Raw genomic sequence first — 22,987 nt, 5'->3', positions numbered from 1 at the left:
ATAGGCACAACCAAATACTTTTCGAGAACCCGGAAAAGCCTTCACACACACACACACACACACACACACACACACACACACACACACACACACACACACACACACACACACACACACACACACACACACACACACACACACACACACACACACACACACACACACACACACACACACACACACACACACACACACGCACACACACACACACACACGCACACACACACACACACACACGCACACGCGCACACGCACACACACACACACGCACACACGCACACACGCACACACGCACGCACACACACACGCACACGCACACGCGCACACACACACACACACGCACACGCACACGCACACACACACACACGCACACACACACACACACACACACACGCACACACACGCACACACACACACGCACACACGCACACACACACACACACACACACACGCACACGCACACGCGCGCGCGCGCGCGCGACACCCCGCGCGTGGCGTGAAAATTTCCGAACGAACGCGAGCGGGCAGCGCGGGCCCCTGGGCTCCCATACTACAGCGCCATCTGTACCCTTGCGGCGAAAACTACCGCTGATTCAAGGTCATCTGCGAACACAATCTGCCCGCGCCTTCTCTCTACGTGGAGCGGCGAGTGTCAGCACCTAAATTATTCTTACACCGTGATACCGGCCGTGGCAAGAGCACGGCCGGTCTCGGGAGAGAGCGCGCGCTCTTTCTTACGGCCTTCTCAATCGCCGCGGGAACAATGGGAATGTTTCTCCTTGAGTTGCGCTCTCCGCCACCGCAAGGTGCGCGACCTGCTCACTGTTCGCTCCGCGTCTGCTTCAGCGGCGGCGGGTGGCTTTTGCCTGGTTTCGCGCTGTCGCTCGCGAGTTTCGTGGTTAGTGCAGCCCCGAAATTAAAGAACACAGAACGTAGATGATGCAGCGGCATGTCGTCAACGTACTACACACGTGAACGGATATAAAAAAACACTGTCGTTCAGCAAACGCTCGACAAGCATGGCATACATTGCGGCATGGTAGCTACTTTTGTCCATTTTAGTCCGAATTTTCCCCAAGCCTGTGCAAGAATAGGAACTAAAAAAATTAAAAAACTGAATGAGAAGTGATCACATCGAAGCTTCTTCAAGGCTAACATGACAGCAACTCGTCTGCTACAGCAAAACCGTCTTTAGCGCTAGATGCGAAACCATTCATGTAACGCCGAAGATGAAAATAGTTTCATAAAAATGTAATGTAAATTGCAAAATGCTTGCATGATATAAAAGATTAGTATAACAGTCAAAGTAGACGTTGTAGGGTTGAGTTTTAAATGTTATTACAATTCATATATTAGCCAATGTGGTATTATACACATTATTTTAATTTCGCAAATAAACATTGTTTTAATGAAATTTTTACATGATATTAAGCTTGTTATGAAAGCACTAAAAATTGGTTTGATATTCATGACACCACTTGTGCTCGAAGTGGTAAAAAGAGGCCAATAAATGATGAAGGTGATACTCGATGTAATGACTTACAAATGAGTTCACCTGCTATATCGAAAGTATGCAAGAAACTTTAAAGCGTTAAAGAAGGACACTCTCACTGAAGACTCATTTTTAGCCTTAAGCGACCCATTGAGGCTCTCTTCGGGAAAGTAAGGTTAATGTGCGGATGGGAATGACATATATGCTACATGCGAGGGCCGTAACAGCTAGCGGCACATGACTACATTGTCAAGACAGACGTTTCACCTGAGAGCAAAATCAAAGCACTGAAGGAAGGGATGGCATCTCCCACCATCCCATTTCCCACTGTCACATATTCCGGTTTACCTTTCGCCGCTGAATATATCGTTTAGTTAATGGGTGTGACGCTTGCTCTATTCTTCTTGAAACTAGCGAAAGAAGCAGCCCTATAGTACGCTCTTCTACGAGGACAATATTCTTGTGGACTACATTATCCGAAACCAGAGCTTAATTGTCGCCCTATTGGACAAGCTTTTTTTTTTTTTTTTTTTTTTTTTTTATTTAGAAAAAGCTGCCGTGCACCTACTATACACACAAATGTTCTCGAAGTACTTAAGATCCTGATTCAGTCTTGCATTTCAGAATTCAATACGCTGAGTTGGCCCGAAAGGAATTGACAACAGCTATGTTATTAGGTCCGCTTCTTTGATATTTGAAACATTTCTCAGAATTCTTCTTCTCAAATAATTATACCAGGAAAGTGACAGAGAAGACCGAGAGGCCAACTCCTTATATATGTGCACAAGCCGTGCAGGAAGATTTTGAGACTCAATTTTCTAGACGCAGGTCGCGTTTTGATGAATTGATGAACATATATGTGTAACATTGAAGGACAATTTTTTTATTGTTTGCCGCTCTTTTCGATTCTGCTTAACTGTTTATGCCCATTTCCTTGATTAAAAGTAGTCGCGAGAGTATATACATATTCGGTCTTTCAATTCTGACTGATATGTTTTGAACGATTGCTAGAACAGACCACTCCACTCGACAAGTGAAATTTTTACTATATGAGTAAATTTTTGTTCTTTACTCAGAATCTGAGGCGCGGCATGAAATTTTGCCCGTGCCATCTTCTGATCTAAACGAAAACGGTAGCGACAGAATCTCCACCCAACAGTTCACCATGCACTCACGTCAGGTCGCGCTACACCTGCTTAAAACATTCAAAGGCACATTGCATAGCCTGGTAAATTTAGTTTTGTACAAAACTTAGGGGTAAAAAATGTTGAAGTTTACCCGAAGCTTCATTCGACCGTGCACGGCCGCACTGACGAAGGAGCGCGCGCGTGAGCGGATTGTTGACTGTATTTTATTCCTCGTACACGATAAATATTCGATGTTGATTACGGATTTTGTACAAATCATAAGGGGCGAAATGTCAGGACCTGCCGGTTGCAACTGACGCGGGCGAAGCTAAAAGCGAGCGCGCGTTTCCCTTGCGCGTGAACGGCTGTAGCGGAGGAGCAGCAGTGGGGCGGTGGCGACCCCACCGAGGCGCGGCGGGCGGTAGAAACAGACCCCATTGGAGAAGCCGTAAGAGAAGAGAAGCGCTCTTTCCCTCGAGACCGGCCGTTGCAAGAGGCGCCCATTTTCCTTCCGATGTCAGCGCACGGAAGGAAAATGGGCGCCTCTTGCAACGGCCGGTCTCGAGGGATGTCACCGATGTCAGCGCACGTTAAAGATCCCCAGGTGGTCGAAATTACTCCGTAGCCCTCCACTACGGCTCCTCTTTCTCTCTATCCACTTTCACTCCCACCTTCCTCCCTTCCCTTACGGCGCGGTTGCGGTGTCCACAGAAAAACAAGTGAGACAGTTATCGCGCCTTTCCCTTCCTATAAATAAATCAGTTTTTTTTTTCCTTCCGTTCGCGCCACTAGAAAGTATTCTAGTTCACTATAATTCCAATAAAGAAGGTCTGGTGTTGGTAACCGCCAGCGAAACTTCCTTCCTCCTTCTCCTTCCTCCATGCTATCCAGTGACTTTAGGACTTTAGTCATAGCCAGTCGTCACGAGCCAAGACCTTGATCGAGCTGTTCGGCGGCGTCGGCCGCGAATCGGTGGCGCAAATTCTGTTCTTGCCACCGTTTCAGAGACATCGGTTGAAGAGGAGGGCAGCCGCCGAGCTTCATGGATCTGACGAAAAAACTGCGATCCTTAGTTGGCAGACAGGCAAGTGCCCCTGTATTGATGTCAACAAATTTGGATGGTCGTGAATGTTAGCAATGCAAAATGTTCAGCGCGTCTAGGGCCGAGTTGTTTCCAATGTTGTATCCACGTTCGATGTGTTCAATGACTCTCTCCCCCCTTATTCAGGGCCAGCTGCCGGAACCAGTGATCGGTGGCAGCAGCGTGATTTGCGAGCCGGCCCTCCCCAGACTTAAGGTGGGTTTCAGCAGGTGGCCATAAAGTGCATGTGAGCGGGCCCTTTTCGGTGTGCACGGTGCGTGTGCGCAGCCCAGCGGCGAGCTGCCGGCAGATCCCAGCGAAGAGGAAGAGGTGCTTTCCTGCATCGAGGCCATCTACTGCTCGCCCGAAGGGGCCTTCGATGCCAGCGACCACGAGCTGAAGGTGCGTTTCGCTTTTCGCTGCTGAGCCCTGTCAAACGGCGTTTTTCGACTGAACAGCCGGTCAAAGTACTACACATTATCCGTCAGCCTTTCCTGCCACAGTACACTGCTTCGTAGCAGATAGGTCACTCTGTCGAGTAAACAATTCCCATCCTGTGTGTTTAACCTCTCGTGATAATGGCAAAGCAGAAGTCAACATTTATGCAGGGTAATGATGAGGTATGGCTAGTCCTTTCCTTCCGTCGCTCATGTGCCAGGTTGCTGTTTTACCTTCATTAACTAACATCCTGTGCTAAGTGTAGTGTACCGAATTTTTCACTCCAATACAACTTGCGGCCTGTTATGACGCCGATGCATATAGGAGGTATTCACTGAGGTCGTACTACCAGATGGCGCGAGCATCGTTCCGCCTCGTCCGCCATGTCGGAGGTCGCCGGTGGCATCGGCGCGCGTCGGATCGCGCAGTTTTAGGTTCGCTGTCAGGTGCCCGCCGTATATTGGAAGTGATCCGTAAAGTTTTATCAAGCGGGTAATTACGTCCACATCCATTTTTCTTTGTTGAGCTCTTTATGAGCATGGAGTCTGCAGCGCTATATTGATGCTCCGGGACATAACACGCTGTTCAATGTTGCACCTAGGCATCACCCGTGCAACAGCTCGACAGCAAAAGTGGCCGGTTACCCATTTCGCGAAAAACGACTTGCAGCTCGTTAAATCCGTTATTAGCTGCCTCTGAGGCAGAACACATCTTGGAAAGACAGCGAGCGCATTAAATTCCCCAATTCCAAAGCTGGCATGGCAGCGAAACATACACTTCTAGTGGCAGTAGTCGGCAAACTGCCGAAGCTTCCACAGGCGCTGTTCCAGCAGTAAAGCGAATCAATGCAGTTGCTTAATTTGGCAGACAGAAGGTCGAGAAAAAAAGTGCTGTCACGCACTCGCAGGATAAACGGCACACCCAGAGAGCATATGTTTTACACATTTAGTATCGGGTCGCCGGAGAAGGGGTAGGCAGCGAACGCGATGGTTAGATGGCATCCTCGAGACGCTGCAGATGAAGTTATGTGATGTTAGGAAGATAGTGAGAGACCGGAAAGCGTGACGTGACACGGTCCATAGGGTCACGAAGGGTCGGACACGACTGAATTGAACGGAACGTAGCTCTGCTTGAGATGCACATAACCCATGGAACCTAGGTTCGCAACAACGCAATGTGCAGCGATAACGCTTGATAAAGTTGTAACATGTCACTTGCAAGTTGGAGGAGGTGACAGCGTTAGCTAAGCGAATTACCAGACACGTCGCAACGTGCTCACCTCTAAAAACTGCACGCCGGTCATTGACACCCTCACGCACGTGTGGCTCTTGGCCTCGCTTTCTTGCCAAAAATTAAAACACATTCATGGCTTAGTACGTTTTAATTCCTTCACCTGTCGCAAAACTTAAGACCGCACTTCACATGGCAGGCACCGATGTCAGGGAATTCAACGCGAAGCAGTGGTCTTGTAGTACACGACACACCTCGACGAAGTTACCGCGGTCGTACGAGCCAATGTTTTCCAGTCAAACATTTTGTCCAGGCAGTCGTTTTTCTTGTTCCACGAAGTCCGCGGGTGTATCTACTCGCTCGCATGGTTTCCGCTGGCGCACGCAGAAATTCTGTAATTGCACGAAAGGCTTACCCCACGGATCAGAACGAGTTGAATACTGCGGCTGGGTGCGGCGCCTACACACACGACCACGCGTATGGCGAATTCTGCGCTGGCCGCTAGCGCCCCTAGCGGATGACGTCACATGCATACCTCCTATATGGTATCCACTCTGAACACAAGTGCCTGAGAGGAAACGGGTAGTATAGTGAAAAACAATTTTTCGTGTTTGTGTAGTCTTCCTGTTTGTCTCGGGGCACCTCATACTTTCAGAGTAGGCAACCAACTAGCCACTTTTCTTGCATCTTCTGTTCTTGCTGTGTGAATGTGGTCAGAAACAAAAGTGGGGTAGTTTGGGCTAACATTGTCCAATGTAAGCTGCAAGCGTGAAAAAGCTCGGGGGACACTTGAGTTCCGTCTTTAAGGGCATTACGCGACAGCATTAAAGTCTTGCCAGCACAGCATCCTTTGTGGATCCTTGTTTGTATATATGCCATTTGCTTAAGCACTTAATTTGCACCTCTGTTATCCCACTCATACTCATCAACATATAGTCATTACTTATATGACAGACCACGTGACACAGATGTCGGGCCTGCTTTAACCAAGCCGTAAGAAAGTTCCCTAGGGGCAGCATGTGTAACTGGGGGTCCGACGGTCCTGGAGGATTCCAATCTCATCCTCCCATCTTAAAGAAGAAAAAGCGCAAGTTGACAGCGTGACAGCTGGGTCCTGTGGTCACACAACCTGATAACCAGCTGTGTCACCTTCCAGCTACTGCCTGCCAGAGGCAGTGCTTGGGATTGGACTAGTTGGAACGCTCCGCTTGAGTTTACAAAGCTAGGGCTAAAAGACGACTGTATTTGTAAATCCAGGTAGCACACATATTTCTGAAGGCATGATTTTTCAGTCACAGTGCCGATGCTGAATTTTCTGGAGAATGGGGCTGTTAAGGCTATCATATTAATGTGCCATAGTTTTCGGGCACTCGGTGTATATAGCCGTCGTCTACAACTCAAGAAGGCAGCGGCAAGTACTCTTCAAAGGAAACCTTCAGCCAATGGCATTGACCTCATAGTTAATCCATTTCATAAATGCAGCTAGCATTCACTTGTGATTTCACACTTTAGAATTAACTCCTATATCATTAGAATAAGCGGGCCTTCTTTGAGGTGAATTCACTACCACATTTTAGGGTTTCTTCCAACATTTCCATTATGTATGCACATATGTCCTACCACTTGTTCTTTGCACTGCTGCTTACTGGGCCAGAGAGAGAGAGCTAGTGCTTCATTGTATTGTAGCAGTGCAACAATGGCCATGCATAGACAACGTGCACTGTCTAGTATATCCTGCTGTTCTTGCGCTCTTCCCCTAGAGTGAACGCCTACCTGCTCACCCAAATCTAAGCTTTAACTAGGCTAATGCGAGCTTCCACTGTGTTAGTGTCAGGGGCACACTACAGTCTAGTGAGTAATACAGGGATGCACCAGAGAGTGTGATAGTGTTAGAGCTCCTATTCTGCAGAGGGTGAGGCAGTGCTGGCGACAACATGTAGAGAAAAACACAATTGGTTGGAAAGGTTTGACGTCGCACAGAGAATGGCAGATGTGAAGAGTGATTAGAACATTTTATAAATTGGTATTACAAGGTTGTCCGATCAAAATACTGTTTTAGACGTGCTAATAAAGGCTGTTAAGACTCAAATTGTGCACAAAAAAAAATTTAGGGTAAGATGGAGAATGAACCCGGGTCTTTGGATCCAGTTTGTTTGTTTGTGGAGTTTAACGTCCCAATGCAACTCCGGCTATGAGAGATGTAGTGGAGGACTCCGGAAATTTCAACCACCTGGGGTTTTTTAACGTGTACAGACATCGCACAGCATACGGGCGTCTTGCTTTTTGCCCCATCGAAAAGCGGCCGCCGAGGCCAGGGTTTGATCCCGCACCCTTGGGAACAGTAGTCGAGCGCCGTAACCACTGCGCCACCCTAGCGGGGTTCTTTGGATCCAGAGTCAAATACACTACCCTTAAGCCAGGCAGGCATATTTCTGTGGCTCAGTAATGAGGGGCTTATATTTTTGTTGGAAGGTGCAATGGTAGCAGGTGACAAGTCTGCTGGCGTGAGCGACACTATGAGACCGTATGACATGGCTAAGTTGCTGGTGCACCAGTTTCTGGCAGCAGGCTGGTCACATTGCGATGGCGTTCGAAGCCCCATTATATAAAAAAAAAAGACAACCACAATCAAACTGGAGTGGTTAATCATAAAATTCACTTAGCATAGTTGGCCATAAAATTCCCTGTTTCATTGAGACAGTGATGATGTCACAGGGTCGATTAAAAAAATAAAAGTTGAGCCTCATTTTGGAGCAAATGTTGGGGACAATTAAGTTCCACCTTTAGGAATTTGATATGGTAGCATTAACGCCTCTCCTTCCCTTGTAGACCTTGTTTGCATACATGCACATTCATAATCATCATCATCAGCCTGACTATACCCACTGTAGGGCAAAGGCCTCTCCCATATTTCTCCAATTAACCCGGTTTTGTGCTAGCTGCATCCACTTGACCCCTGCGAACTTCTTAACCTCATCCGCCCACCTAACTTTCTGCCGCCCTCTGCTACGCTTCCTTTCCCTTGGAATCCAGTTTGTTACCCTAGGCGACCATCGGTTATCCTCTCTTAGCACTACATGTCCTGCCCATGCCCATTTCTTCTTCTTAATTTCCACTACAATGTCGGTAACTTGAGTTATTTCTCTGACCCACTCTGCACGCTTCCTATCTCTTAATGTTACCCCTACCATTTTTTGTTCCATAGCCCTCTGGGTTGTCCTCAACACTTAAGTAGAACTCTCTTTGTTAGCCTCTACGTTTCAGCCCCAAAGGTGAGTACAGGTAAGATGCAACTGTTGTATATTTTCCTCTTGAGCGATACCGGTAATCTACTGGTCATAATCTGCGAGTGCTTGCCAAATGCGCTCCATCCCAATTTTGTTATTCTTGTTATTTCCTTTTCATGGTCCGGATCTGCGGTTACTACCTGTCCTAAGTAGACATATTCGCCTACTACTTACGGTACTTCGCTACATAATGTAAACCGCTGTTCCTTCCTGAGCTGACATGCATATTGCTGTTCTCTTAATCACTAATTCTTCAATTTACGTCCATATTATATCATGCATACTCGTTTGCGAACAGCTGCTAGCCACCGTGTTATGTGTAAGGCGACTAGAATGGATTTAAGGCCCCACTTTAACCAAGCCTTGCAAATTTATCTGCATGACTCGAGGCCCAAGAGTCCCGGAGGTTTTGATCCCATCTCAGAGCAGCTATCCACTCAGCCATGTTTTGTTATTATGGCAACCCACCGACAAATAAGTTCCTGGCAATGTCACCTGCCTACTATTGCTTGCTTGTGTCATGCTCATGATTTTGATTTCCACCTTCACCTTCCATCTTGGAGCAGCTATCCACTCAGTCATGTTGTGTTGTTATGGCAACCCACTGACAAATCGGTACCTGGCCATGTCACCTGCCAACTACTGCTTGCTTGTGTCATGCTCGTGATTTTGATTCCCACCTTGCCCTGCCATCTCGGAGCAGCTATTCACTAAGCCATGTTGTGTTGTTATGGCAACCTACCGACAAATCGGTACCTGGCCATGTCACCTGCCAACTACTGCTTGCTTATGTCATGCTCGTGATTTTGATTCCCACCTTGCCCTGCCATCTCTGAGCAGCTATTCACTAAGCCATGTTGTGTTGTTATGGCAACCTACCGACAAATCGGTACCTGGCCATGTCACCTGCCAACTACTGCTTGCTTGTGTCATGCTAGTGATTTTGTGCCACCAGCGCCAGCATCTGTGTTGGATTTTCTGTGAAACGGTACCTTTATTTTTGTCGCATCAAAGACAGAGCATGCATAGTCATAAAGCTTGATTAGTTGAGACAGTGACGATGTCACGGGGTCGCTTGCTGTCAGAGTCATTTCAAAATTTAAATAAACTAAACTTATAATGTTCAAATCTTAAACTGCAATGAAGTGTCTCCTTAAGGCATCGTTCTGGCTAAGGAAGACAAGAATGATGACATCACTGGTAACCTGTGGTCACTGAAAAGCAAAAAGTGCTCGTTGAAATTAATGTGTTGTTTACTAAAAACACAGACAGAAAGTTGCCACAAATGGCATCCCCATAGGGTGTTTCCCCAGCTCTTGTTCAGGCTGTGGTAGGTCATGATGGGTGGTGATATGCTCTTCTGCAAGTGTAGAGGGTGGACTGGAGTGAACATCCAAGGGGGGTTGTCAGGGGGTTGTTGCAGCCACCCCTGGGTTATGTCATGTTCTCAGCAGAGGTGGTGTTAATGGTGTTGCCAGACTAAGTAGTGGTTATGGTTATGGACTGCTTTCCAGAAACTTCCTGAGGAGCTGGACCTGACCGCCATCCAGCTGGTGCGCACGGTTCTTCGGAGGCAGCTGGCTGTGGTCAGTAGAAATTTTGCGCAGATCGGCATGTGCCACTCCTCACCCTGTGCAGACAGCATCGTCAAGCTTGGGGAGCTGGCCAGTGCCAACATTCGCTGCACCAACTTTGCGGTTCATCCTTCTGCATTCCCCCATTGTCTATAATTACAAGCCTTCACAAAATAGTTTTTAGATTTCTTCATACTGCTGACCTGAAGCTTTCGATCCAAGCATAGCATGAAACATTCTCAATATGAAGAAATTTTCATTCGGGCCAGTTAGTTTAGGTGTAATTACTAGCTTAGGAAAGAGAAAAAAGAAGCCGTTTTTCACTTGGCAGTATAAGTGCTTGTCTTCCTGTGTTTTTGTGTTTTCACTGCACTAGAGCATCATAATGCACGATAAATGACAGATGTTAGCAACAATTTACGGCATTCACATAGTCATTATCTTGCGCAGGAAAAAAAAAGAATACAAGGCAGGTAAGCGCAATTGGTTACATGAAATGTAAAGCCAAATATCATATTAAATATTTCATTAATAGCTTCTTATATGTTCTGATTTTATAGCACGCTTTCTGATGTATTGTTCCAATATGAATGGTCTGGTGAAAACGGGAAAATATATCTGTGCTTGTTAGAATATAGCCATTCACAGGTAAGCAACATGATCCTAAGTTTGTCATTAATTATGCTTTTAGAGCTTGTATTCTGAACCAGGACGGAGGATTGGAACATTTGGCAGATTTGGTTGAAGAGGAAAACCTTGCTTGATCATTTTGACAGTGGGGCCAAGTAAACAGCTTTGAGTGTATTATTTGTGGGTTTTGCGCTATGTCTCTCATTTCTCTCAGTTCAAAGCAGATAATAGCTTGCACTTTGAGCAAGTAGTCATGATGTGTAGAACAACTGGACCTTTTCATTATGGCAGCAGATGTGGTACAACTCGCAGCTGAGGGCTATTCACAGGAAACAGTAGTAAAGTGCAGCAGAGTCATTTGGTGTATCAAGGTACACAACTTTGCCAGCAAAGCTGATCTCTGTCTCAGCCCGATTTGGGGCGCTGTTGGTTGAAGGAGGCTTCACAGCCACCCTGGCGAGATGCAAATCTGCGGGAAGTAATGCTTTTGTACTGAAACTTAAGTTGCTGAGCTAGGCTCATTTCTTGAGGCAGTTGAGAAAAAGAACTTACGCTGCGCATTCCTTGACGGGTAATAGGCACAGCTCCCATTCCGCACTGCCAGGCTGTGCCAGCATCTTCACAAAAGAAAGAGGCCTGCATTGAAAGCTCTTGGTCATTTGTTGAAGTCCATCAATGATTGACCTCAAAATTTTACAAAAAGTAGATTTTACACATAAAGAAATGCAACCTCAAAATAGTCGCACAACCAAAAGGAAAATTTTGTTGCTAACTCTTACAAAATGGAGTCTTCTTAGTCAACTCTGTCAACTCTCCTGGTTCTCCTCCGCACTGTAGAAAAGCTGCCCTGATGGCTAACTCACATTGACACATCTTTTGGTTGTCCCCAAACATATCATATGGCCAGAATGGGACAAAGTTATCGGCATATTTGCTGGAAAATTTAACTTCCCTAGAAGATTTCTGACAACTGAACTCTTAGCACCCAGTTCTCGGTGTTATGGTGAATTTAGTGACTAAGGTTGCTGTTTCATTAAGGTTTTTTTGTGCGCATGCTGTAGAAGATACTTCAGCAAGGGGTGCTTACCAAGAATTTCTTGTAATGTGCTTGCGCCTGCTTTTGCATACAGTCGCCGACCTATTTTTTGGACCCTCAAGGGGCCGAGATAGCGTCCTGAAAGTTAGGCAGTCCGAAAAAACGAATTCAGGCAGAAAAAATCACTTTATTTAGCGAACTGCTTGAAAAAGTGGTCAATATGCCTCTGCGGGGTGCTACGTTGCCATACAAGTAAGTCGGCTTGCACGTCGGCAAGGGTGACGTTCTTGCTGTACACAGCCGAAAGCACCATCAGAGCTCGGGTTAGTTCACTGCTAGTTGGCAGCACAGCCTCTGGCTCCTCACTGTCGGAGCCCAATTCATCACTTTCAAGCCCCTGGAGAACAATTTCGTCGTCGGTGAGTTCAGCGCAGAGCTCGATCTCGCTGTCAGCATTAGCAAACTGGTCCAGCGTCACTTCCATGGGAACGGCTCCTGCAGCGCGCAAGTGCTCGATGAGGTCAGCAGATGAAGACAGCTGATGGAATTCACTGGCGCTATCATTGGATCACGACGGCACTTCATCGCTGATCGCAAAACCAGCATGGTGGAAGCAATACTGCAGTGTCTTCTCGGTCACCACCTTCCATGCATTGGAAAGCATGCTGAGTGCAGACAACAGTCAACACTAGGTTTTGCCACTGTCCATGAACAACAGCATGCAACTGCACGCGTGACTGATAGAGGTGCTTGAGTGTCCGGATAACGCCCGGCTTTAGTGTCCGGTAGTTGATACGGCGATGTAAACAGCATAACACACAACTCGTGAATGGCGACCGCGGCGACTGACGACTGTGCACGACGGCAGCACGGCAGAGCTGGCACTGGCGGGCATGTTTTTCCTTCCTCCATGCTGGCAGGACGGTGCAGCAAGCGGTGCCTGCTATCGAGGTTATACCGGGTATGCGAGGTTCCGATGGCATGATCAGCTGACGATATGACACGTGGGTTCGAGGTTGCAGAAAACCAAAATGGCACCAGAGTTGTTTGCGTTTTCGGTAGCTCTTGAGTTGTGAATCGAAAGAAAAAGTCCGGAAAATCGAACGAGAAAGATTTGAAATGTCCGAAATTTCGGTCGGTGTTATACATTGACGCTATGGAGTGCGTGGCAGTGCCATGGCAAGGTCCGGATTTTCAGGCAGGTCTGGAAAATTGGGCGTCCGAAATATCGGTCGGCAACTGTATTATCCTGAATGCTAAAAATTATGATTGTGAGCACGGTAGCATTTGCAAGCCTGAAAATGTAATCAACTTTTTATGAAATAGGGACCAAAACGAATGTAATAATTGGTTTAGGTTCATATTCTAACCACTAATGTTGATTAATTCAAACCTCACAGGACCGGAAAAAATGCTTCTAATTATTCGAACTTACATTATCAAATGGCCTCAAAAAAACTGACAAGATCCTCTTCCATTATTGTAAGCTTCATTGGTGATAAATTGGACTACGGTCATCTGCTTTTTAGACGAGAATAGCGCGATTGATTATTTTTGGCATTCTCACGAATGCTTTATTGTGTGCACGCTGTCGGGAGCATCAAAGCAGAACTGCTCAAAAAGAGTAACGGCCTCCTCGACATCTTTCATGGTGCGACGTAATAGCTGCAGGGCCCTCCTCACAAGCAACCTGTGTAGCAAGCGAGGCTTCACCACATGACATCCTGAATGCTAAACAGAACTTGAGTGCACATTTTTGGAGCTATGGAAGAACTATGCTGATACACGGATGGACTCAAGCGGTGGCGGCACACTTTGTCATAAGGCCTGCTCACCCATGGGAGCTCTTTTAAGCGAGTTCCGCTCTCTTCTGCCGTGATGGGCGTGCAGGATCTACCCAACGCTGCTCGTTTCTGTGGCGGTGGCCGGTGCACGCCAGCTTTTTCAGCTTCAAGCGCTTGTTCGCGAGGTTCACAGTGCCAAAATAATAAAGATTGCGGAGGGTTCATTCACTTCGCGAATTTCAGACAAGATACTATATTTTGTTCACAGAGCTGGCTGTTACAAAATGTGAAGAGGAGGAATTGTCCTCCAGTTTTACTGATCTAGACTGAGTATATTCAACATTTTGGGGTAATAAATCGAGACCTTGTACTTTGGTTTATGTCATATCCCCACCTTAGCACATATGACTCATGCCGCATTGAACACACGCTGAAAGTGAGAACAAATGAATGCGATCATTGGGGAATCAGATGTGTACATCCTCTAACTTTTTCTCCATCTGCAGCGCATATGTGGATTTTCTAAACACTTATGCTGCTTTAATATTACCAGTGAATACCATACGAATATATCCAAGTTAGTTCGTTTGGCACATCTAAAGGTTGGCAGTAAAGATTTCTTCAACTCTGTGATTGCTAATCATTTAACTAGACATGAATTCCATTTGCCTTCCGCATGTGTTCAGTTTACGGAATGAGCAAAATTCTTAATAAAATTACGTAGTTCATAGTTTTATGTGTGTAAAAGTGGTTCAGTGTAGGCTCAGGCGGCAGTAATATTTCTTACAGTGCACACATTATCTGAAAACTTAATTCTCATTTGTAAATAATTTGCATCGCAAGCAGAGCCAAGTAGCAGTGTACAGTGTGGGGAACGATCTCCCATCATCCCCTTTAAGGGAACAGGGTAGGCAAAATTTCCGAAAAATTTCGATTTTTCGTTTTTGTGTAATTTAAAATCTCTATTCTTTCCTTAACATAGCCCAGTCTTTCATTTGCGCGCACGCGAAATATTTACCTCAAAATCATCATTTTTCGAAACCTAGGCAGCATCCAGCCACACCCCCTTTGACACATGCTCGGGATCTGTGCCTTTCCTAAGCTAAAAAAATTTTTTTTTTTCAGCGTCTATTTTTTCTCACGTTTAGAGGAATGACAGTCACTTATCTGGCAACAGTGAAAACCTAGCTAGCATACTTCACTTAGCCAAACGAATCCTAAGACGCAGCTGGATTACTCGCAACGCGCGGCATTTTGCTCGTGTTTCGGCGTGTTTTCGCGGACATACGAGTTTGTTTATACCTTTGTGCTGGTTATTTAGCGGTAATGCAATGACAAAGCCCGAGAAGTGCTTTAAAAAACGTCTCTCCTACGGAAACCGGCATAAGTCGGATCTCCAATGACGCCAATTCTCCGCAACACAACCCAGGAGTGGGCGCCGCGGCCACCACGTCTGCGTCTGCACCACGTGCGCGTCTGCGTCTGCGCGTCTGCAGCGGTCCTTGAAGCAGTGAAGCCGGTGTTGCAGCGCTCTCAAAGCCTGAGTTTCTCCGGAAATGTCTCCATGGAAAAACACAGAACGCGAATGAGGCGTTCAACGACGTTGTATGGGAGCGTGCTCCGAAAAATGTCTTTCTTGGTCTCAAGACGCTGAAAATAGCGACAATGGATGCTGTGCTAACTTTCAATAATGGCAGCATTGCTCGAGCCGAGATTCTGAGGTCATTCAGAGTTTCTCCAGGACGGTTTACAGTCCAATGGTTGCGCGAAGCTGACCGGCGGCGACTGTACTTTGCAGAGAGGGCTACACGACTGGTCACTAAGGAGGCCCGGAAAACAAGGCAGCTAGCGCAGAAAAGAAGTGTTGATGATGGAGGGGACTACCAGGCTGGTGGCTATTGAAAACATGCGTGAGAATTTGTTTCTATAGTGCTATATTGCAATAAAGCTCTTTCTTCCACTTCAAAGCCAATTATCTCAAAACACCAAATTTTGCTGCATTTGACCCTTTTTTTAAGAAACTACAGGCGCAAGGGAGATAAAATTTTCCAGACATTGAGCAAACATTACAGATAGTCTACTGAACTAGGATTATAAATATTATTGCAGACGATTTTTATTTACAGGCTATTTACTGCAGATTATGGCTCTAAAATTTGGTGGGTCGAGTAAAAAAAACGATAAAAAAACTAACCTTTAAAAAGAAATTATCCTAGTTCAGTAACACTACCTAACATTGCTGATTACAATGCCACCATTGTTAATGTTCTAACCCCAGCAGATCATGAGAAAAAGGGTCACGAACATAGCCTAAAATGCATGGCAAGAATAGGACCTACCCTGTTCCCTTAAAGTCTGCTTTCCCCCCGCGGTAGTTACTCTAGCTATCGCGGAATGGCGCCAACATTGGTGGTTAATATTAACTATCGAGAGATGACGCCAGCATTGCGGCAGCACAAGCGCCACTCCTGATCTTGTCACAAAGCCAACGCTCTTCGGCATCAGGACCTGGATGCGAGCAGATGTCTCCTCGCGGCACTCTGCAGTCACCGGCGAGGTGAAGCCTCGCGGGACTTATCCCGCTTGTCCGTCTTGTCCGGCTCGGAGTTTATCTCCTGCTCTAGCGTGGGCGAACATTCGCCCGTAGCCCTGTTGGTGAGTCAGACGACCTGTATTCATTAGTGTGTTTTATTGCGCTAGCTGGCGTTGTTGTTATTGCAGCAATAAATGCCTGTTTGTTGTTAGCACGTGTTGTTCCTTTGTTCCCAAGAGCACGGCGCGCAGTGGTCGGCGTGCGCTCAGTAGCGCACGCGATCACTGGGTGGGGTAGGCGGTTTTGACTGTCAGCTGCGACTAAGCGGGAGAAACGTATTTATCCCCCTATTACAACCCCACAACAGTTGTAAGGTCAACCCGGTTATGCTGTACAAGAGCTGATATTTTTTTCTTCCTGTGGTAACCTTGTTTCCTTCATGATGCTAGGGGAACTGGCATTCATCAAAAATGTAATGTCAAGGCTGCAGAAGCACAAAATTTACCACATGATGAGCATTTTGGCCTCTCAGGTCTGTTCGCTGTCGGAAACGGAGCGAGTGTGTTGCATGCTGTTTCCATCACATCCATCGTTCACTGCGTTGTACCGAATTCTGCCTGCCTGTTACTATTAGTGGCCGAATGAGGAGGAGTACCAGTTTCGCGTATCTCAAAGGGTATGTCAGAGCAATGGCATTTTTCACTTTTGAACACGTTTCTGTCTGCTTCCATGCATGTCCCACAATTTCGTGCACCTTCAAACGTCTGTGGGCAGGTCAGGCTGGTCATTGACCTGTTATATATTTTGTTAGCGCATATTGAAAAATATCTATTCTTATCCCACTTTTTGTGCGCTTCAGACCAACGTTACTAGAACCAGCTTCAGTTCAAAAGCTCCCCGCCTCCACTGTACATTGTGGGCAGCGCCCAGCCGCTTTCCGGGGTAGGTGGCGCGGCGGTCGAAACTGTCTCCTGACTGACGCCTTGAAGCGGCAGCAAAAGCTGGGGCGCGATGGGCGAAGGGCAGCATTTCCTAAGTAATAATTTGTCTGAAGCAATAATGCGAGTGTTTCTTTCTTTTTTTTTTTTCAGTAGCTGCAATCTTGATAGTCACAAAACGGTTAGGAAGTAATGTAAAACCTTGCAAGCAGCCATTCTTAAGATGTAGCGCGCGGGATGTTTGTCTGGTTTTCTCCAACAAGGAAGACTATACTTTTCTGGTTTATTTTGCGCGATTTATGCGAACAATGAAATGCCACACGCCTGCCTTTGAGAAACTAGCTGTGTGCGCATGCTTTAATTAAGGCAAGTTGTCTGTATTTCAGAAAGCTTCGAGAGCAAGCTTTGCAACTTTTTCCCTGCCACACTTGGTAATTGGAATAGTGAAGCATTAGAATAAGGGCATGAGGAACTGCCGGTCGTGCAATTTGGCCGAATCAGTAGGTGCTATTCCCAGTTGTTGGTTATTGTTGGCTAAGTAATCTGAAATGAATGAGCGTGCATGCGTATTGATCAATGGGCAGTTTTAATGCGTAGCTTAACTTATTTCTTACCCACTGTGTACAGAATGTGGGTACTGAATGTGTCCGCAGTGGCTGTGTAGCTTATTACGATTGCACTTGACTAATCTTAGTTCTTCGCTGTTACCTGTTAATTAGTTTTTATGACTTTATTGAACGCTATATTATTAAGTAATATATTGTTGGATTGCTTTTTAAAGTATACTTTCGCTGGACCAACTGCAGGACTTATTTAGTTGTCATTAATTAGTTATTCGTGATTGAAATCCTATATCGTCAGATAGCTTATAAATAATATAACTGCACTCCTGTATTGATTACCATAATTAGTGAATTGTAATTAAATGCGAATCTTACGATACAGCATCAAATCATATATCTGTGGACAGCTTGTATCGAGTACGAATGAACTACTGATTGCACTAAACATGCTGCCAGGTTTTTCTGCAAACAGAGAGCGCGGCAACTTGGTTAGGTATGGAAGCGTAGACATATGTTGCCTGCTGCGTATGTCTTCTTTTTTTTTCTTCTCTTCATGTTGTTGCGCTAAGTTCTTCACACCATGCACTCCATTTTTTTTTTTTTAGAATGTTCGGAATGTATTAGGCCCGGGCAGCATGGGCGGGTCTTCGAGCGTGCTTTAGTCGTTGATTGACTGACTGCGCATAGTATCACAGAGAGGGATCTTCAAGCTAGAAAACGACTCACGGACATACGCATGTGTCACGACGCAGCCAGAGTGCGTCGTGGAGAAAGCAGAGGGAGGAAAATAGCGCACGCCGGCCAAATGAGGAAGGAAAGGCAGAGCAGGCTGGACCCACGAAAGGCGCTGCGGGGATGCAAGGAGAAGGGGCGCTTGAGCTTGAGAGGGTACTGTAGTTTGTCCCACAAACGGCGTTGCGCTTCCCGGAAATATAGGGGTTCGGCTCTCCGGGGGTGCCGAGGCTCGGGTTTCTCGGCCGTTTCGGCCGAGAGTTGTGTTGTTGTCTTTTGGAGACGCTCTGTGCGTTAGGCGACGATAGAAATGGCCAGCACCGCGTATCTGTGTATGTTTTCTTTTTGGCGTAGCTGGCCAAGGCGGCGATCAGCTTCGCTTGTGTGTGATGTTGTGTTTTGTTTTTCTTTTCTATAGGAAGTGTTTAATCCGGGAGAAAGTGGCGGGAAAATTGTTAATTGGTCGTGGTGTTGCAAGGGGGTTGTCATTGGCTGAACAGTAAGTTTTGGCGGGAATTGCTTGGGATCGGGGTGCGGGAATGAGAGAGCGGGGCTTTTACTGGACGGCAGCCGCGCGGGCCAGTCGCGTGTGACTGGTGGTGGCCGGGGGCCATAGGTAGGAGACAACGTGGATGAAGTAGAGAGGAAGTTGGTGACGGTGGCCGATAATAGGCTCAGCGCCATGTAATCTGTACGTAATGAAAAGTGCGTTAGTTCGGCTTGTTTTATTTTGATTTAACATGTTTAGTTGGCATCGAACGGAGGTCACTCATTTGATGGGCGACATGTGCTCACCTCTGCGGCCGTCAGTCGCAAAGTAAGTCCCCCAGGTCCGGCACGAGGTCCTCCTCTCGCACCCATCACCATCAACCGAGAGGGAAGCCCTTCCGCCGACTTAACAATCAGTCGAGGTGGAGGGCGTTCGCGTTTTGTTTGTATTTTCATGCTTACAAAATGAACTCGTAGGCAGGATTAATAAAGTGGTTCGTTTTAAAGCACTACATGGGCTCGGGCCAGGCCTGAAAATGGCTATTTTGGCAGGCCTGGAACGGGCTGATCTAGCAGAAGGCACTCTTGTATCTTCTCGATTTTGTGTTTGTGTTACCTTAATGACTGGCCATTTGAAACCTCATAAGAGCCACTGGACAAGGACCTTTAACCTACTGCACCGCAGGCAGCTGTCTTTTCAAAGATAGCCTTTCTCTGCCTTAGCCTCCTCCTCCCCCCTCCCTGAATAAAAAAGCAAACAGACCTCGACGCTACAATAAACGACACTGAATAAGCACGTACCACAATAGGAATCTTGGCGCATTCAAACACAAATATGTGTACAATAAACAGGTGTTTTGCTTTTCGTCTCCATTCCTTAGAGATGCGGAGTGTGTCATTGAAGTTTTCGCAACAGTATTTAGATTTTTTCTTCTGCCCTTGCTAATGTAGGCTCCCTGTGTCTCGTCCTTTGGTTGGTTAAAAATGAACCCTTACCAACTTGCCCAGTCGTCAACCTTGTTAACGCAGGCTCTTGTGGCATATTTGGGGGGGCAGTCTGTGTGATTGAGAAAATAACATGCCGCAAGAGCTAATTGCTAATAAGAAGCCATATTTAAAATTCCTGTAACCTATAGCTTTTAAACCTTAGATCTTGATTTGTGATTACAAAACATATAAGCAGTATCATTTATTTATTAAAAAAAAAAAAATCAGTCCTACTCAGGACTAAGAAGTGGGTCGGTAACATCAAAAAGTACACACATAGTAGTAAACTAAAAAATTGCACATGAAATACAGTCATGACCAAAGTAAAAAAATATCGTGAACAGCATACCTACAAGCTCTAATTCAGCAGTTCAGATAACAGAGAGAATTATGGCTCTTAGCACATACAATATTATTGATCAGTTTATCACAATCTTGGTTCGGACGTGTTGGCTAGCGCGCGTGGAAGATGCATGCAAAAAATAGGTGGACAGTTCCTTGTGTGATAGCAACTATATCCGAATCTAGCAACCAACTAGCCGAGATGAGAGCTTTGGTAGCAGACTCGCGCTCTTTCGATAACAAAGGAGTACTTTATGCAGTCTTTTGGAAATTTTTTCTTCTACGAGCTTGGAATTTTTGTGCCGCGTTATTTGGAATGTTGACTCTTTTATGTGCTGTTGCATGTAAATGAGGACTAAATCATTTATGATGGAATAAAGCGTTCGGCATTTCTTTTTTGCCTTAATTGTACATTTCACGGAGTCCGTACAGACTGACTGCCGGGTCTGGGGCAGGCTGAGACTTGGTAGAGCGGGTCTGCTTCGGGCATGCTTTGGGCCTGCTTCATGTCAGCGTGGGCCCTGGCCGGGCCCGAGCTTGGAGCAATGAGCCCGGACTGGGCTCGGGCTTCAAATGATGGGAACGGGCCGGGAAATCATACCTGCGCAGTACTCTACTTCGCTTCCTATCCTTCTCGCTACCATTGTTAAGTGCAGTGGCAACTTAGCCACTGCGCACATGAAATGAAATCTGTTGCTTAACTTAGTAAACTATGAAAAAAGAAATCAAGGAAATAGGAATACTAAATTCATCATATTTTTGGAGCCGCTAGGTTCCACGGCATCAAGTCAGAGCTTTGAACTCGCGAGCGCGTGGCTGAAACGCCTGCAGCCGCTGGCAATCGCGCCGGCATGATGAAGCCTGGTTCGACTGCAGCGCCACAAGCCATGTGGCACTCAGGAGCTTTTCAATTGAAGCTGCTTCTAGTAACGTTGCTTCGGGCGGTGCATTCACCGTAATCTCGCCTTCCTGTTCTGAGGCATGCACATCGTCTTGGGGTAACAGACATTCATTACTGTCTTCATATACAGATAGCGGGAAAGCCTCCCGACATGTCTTTGTCTGCCACCTACGTTGCTGAACCCTGCAGCTCTAGTTTGTAACGAAGAAGCTGACTTCGTGACAGTGGTTGAGCTTCTCAGTCGCTGTGCACTTTTGACATTTTCTTTGGTGTGGACGTACGTTTTCTGCCGCACATTTACGCTTTATTTTCCCTGAACAATGTACACGTGCACGTATGAGTGATGCCTCTGCTCCTGGAATTATTTACTGACCTTCCTTATGTCCGACTCCTTCTTCTGCACTCTATGCCAGTACAATTCATGGTATACTGCAGTACTCTACTTCGCTTCCTATCCTTCTCGCTACCATTCTTCCTAGCCGTTCTTCCATGTTTGACCTTCCCTCTCGGTTTTGGAGTCATACAGCTTAGTCCTGGCCTGGGGAGAGTCCCGATGTTGACTTTCACCAGTTCCTAAGTGATGGAGAAATGTGTTCCAAAATGATTCAGCTGGATTTTACATTAGCTTTTACCCAGGTTTTGGCTCAGCAAGATGCTGATACGCAGCCAGCCTGTAAGAATGGCTTGCGGTCGGTGCACCCATCTATGGCCCTCAGTACTGCGTCAAAGATCATCATAGGGAGCTTTGAGTGTTCCTCAGGTTTCTGAAGTCTCAATCACAAGAATGAAAGCAAATATCACGACCTAATAAATGCATATTGAATGTGTAGGCTTTCTGCCTAGGCTTGGTCAGCCTCAAGCGGCCGCACGTGAGTGGCCGTTCCGCCCGTGGAGGACGAATAGGGTCGCAGCACCACGATTTCATAGCGGGGGCAAACGGGAAACACCCTCTGTGCTTAGGCCGTAAAGAGAGGGCTACCACCGCTCGAGTCCGGCCATGGCAAATGGAAGCATGGAAAATGTTCAGTACTACAAATGATCGTCCGAAACACCACGCAGCTGTGATTAGTTAGCTGGCTGATGTGCGCCCGATAGCCGCTCTTTACTGCCCCGGACTGGGGTATTGATAAATAAATGTTTTTCACCACGACAGCGACCAAAAATCAAAAACCAAAACTAAGTGTTCTGCCTATCATTGAGATGATGCCATTTGTGTTTCGTCACACTTGCTTTTGTGAGCATGCCAGAGGTGTGTGGTCAATTCCACAACATGCAGTTCAAGTGCGAGGGGTGCAGTTTTGACAGTTGCTTTCAGTACCAATCATACCTTGTGTGAGACCCATAACGATTGTCTGATGACATAGCTTTATAGAGGCTTTGGTTGTGTCCATATCATCAGTAAGATTTGTTTGTGTTTCCGAATTAACGGTGGTCGAATTAATGAGCGTTTAGTTGCAAGTCTCGGTGGTCACGCTGAACAAGCAGTGGTTGCCAACCCCTACCTTCTGGCATTGCCGGCCGCCACGCCAGTCATGGTGGCAGCTTGGCTTTAGCCGTTCTTCCATGTTTGACCTTCCCTCTCGGTTTTGGAGTCATGCAGCTTAGTAACTGTGCCACCCTATAGCTGAGTCATTTCTTTAGGCATGTGCCAGGCCATTCAGAAGTGGCAGCGCATAGTTCAAATTATCCGTGGCGGAACCAACTTGCGTTCGAATTGACGGGCTTTTTTGTACATATGCTTCTATGGAGCTTCGCGAAACCGAGCAGTAGAGCTTGAATTATTGAGGTTTGTATTGACGAGCTTTCACTGTATTGTCCCCAGC

The 22,987-nt window shown here is 46.5% G+C and overlaps 1 protein-coding gene across 2 annotated transcripts in view; it reads left to right on the top strand.

Annotated features, from left to right (window-relative positions):
* Window positions 1-3,395: 3,395 nt before the first annotated feature.
* The window catches only part of Vps50 (vacuolar protein sorting 50), a 220,625-nt gene continuing 201,033 nt past the window's right edge, over window positions 3,396-22,987 (top strand). The window contains exons 1-4 of one of the 2 annotated variants that reach the window (XM_084595738.1): window positions 3,396-3,703; window positions 3,848-3,916; window positions 3,989-4,102; window positions 10,170-10,241. In XM_084595738.1, coding sequence (XP_084451864.1) covers window positions 3,662-3,703; window positions 3,848-3,916; window positions 3,989-4,102; window positions 10,170-10,241 — 297 coding nt within the window. In that variant the 5' untranslated portion in view covers window positions 3,396-3,661. The remainder of the gene's footprint in view (window positions 3,704-3,847; window positions 3,917-3,988; window positions 4,103-10,169; window positions 10,242-22,987) is intronic. The other variant, XM_084595737.1, reaches the window with a different exon arrangement.

Source organism: Amblyomma maculatum, chromosome 2 (assembly GCF_055883805.1).
Source record: "Amblyomma maculatum isolate TAMU_Amacu chromosome 2, ASM5588380v1, whole genome shotgun sequence".
Classification (NCBI taxonomy): Eukaryota; Metazoa; Arthropoda; class Arachnida; order Ixodida; family Ixodidae; genus Amblyomma; species Amblyomma maculatum.
This window is presented reverse-complemented; position numbering and strand designations above follow the sequence as displayed.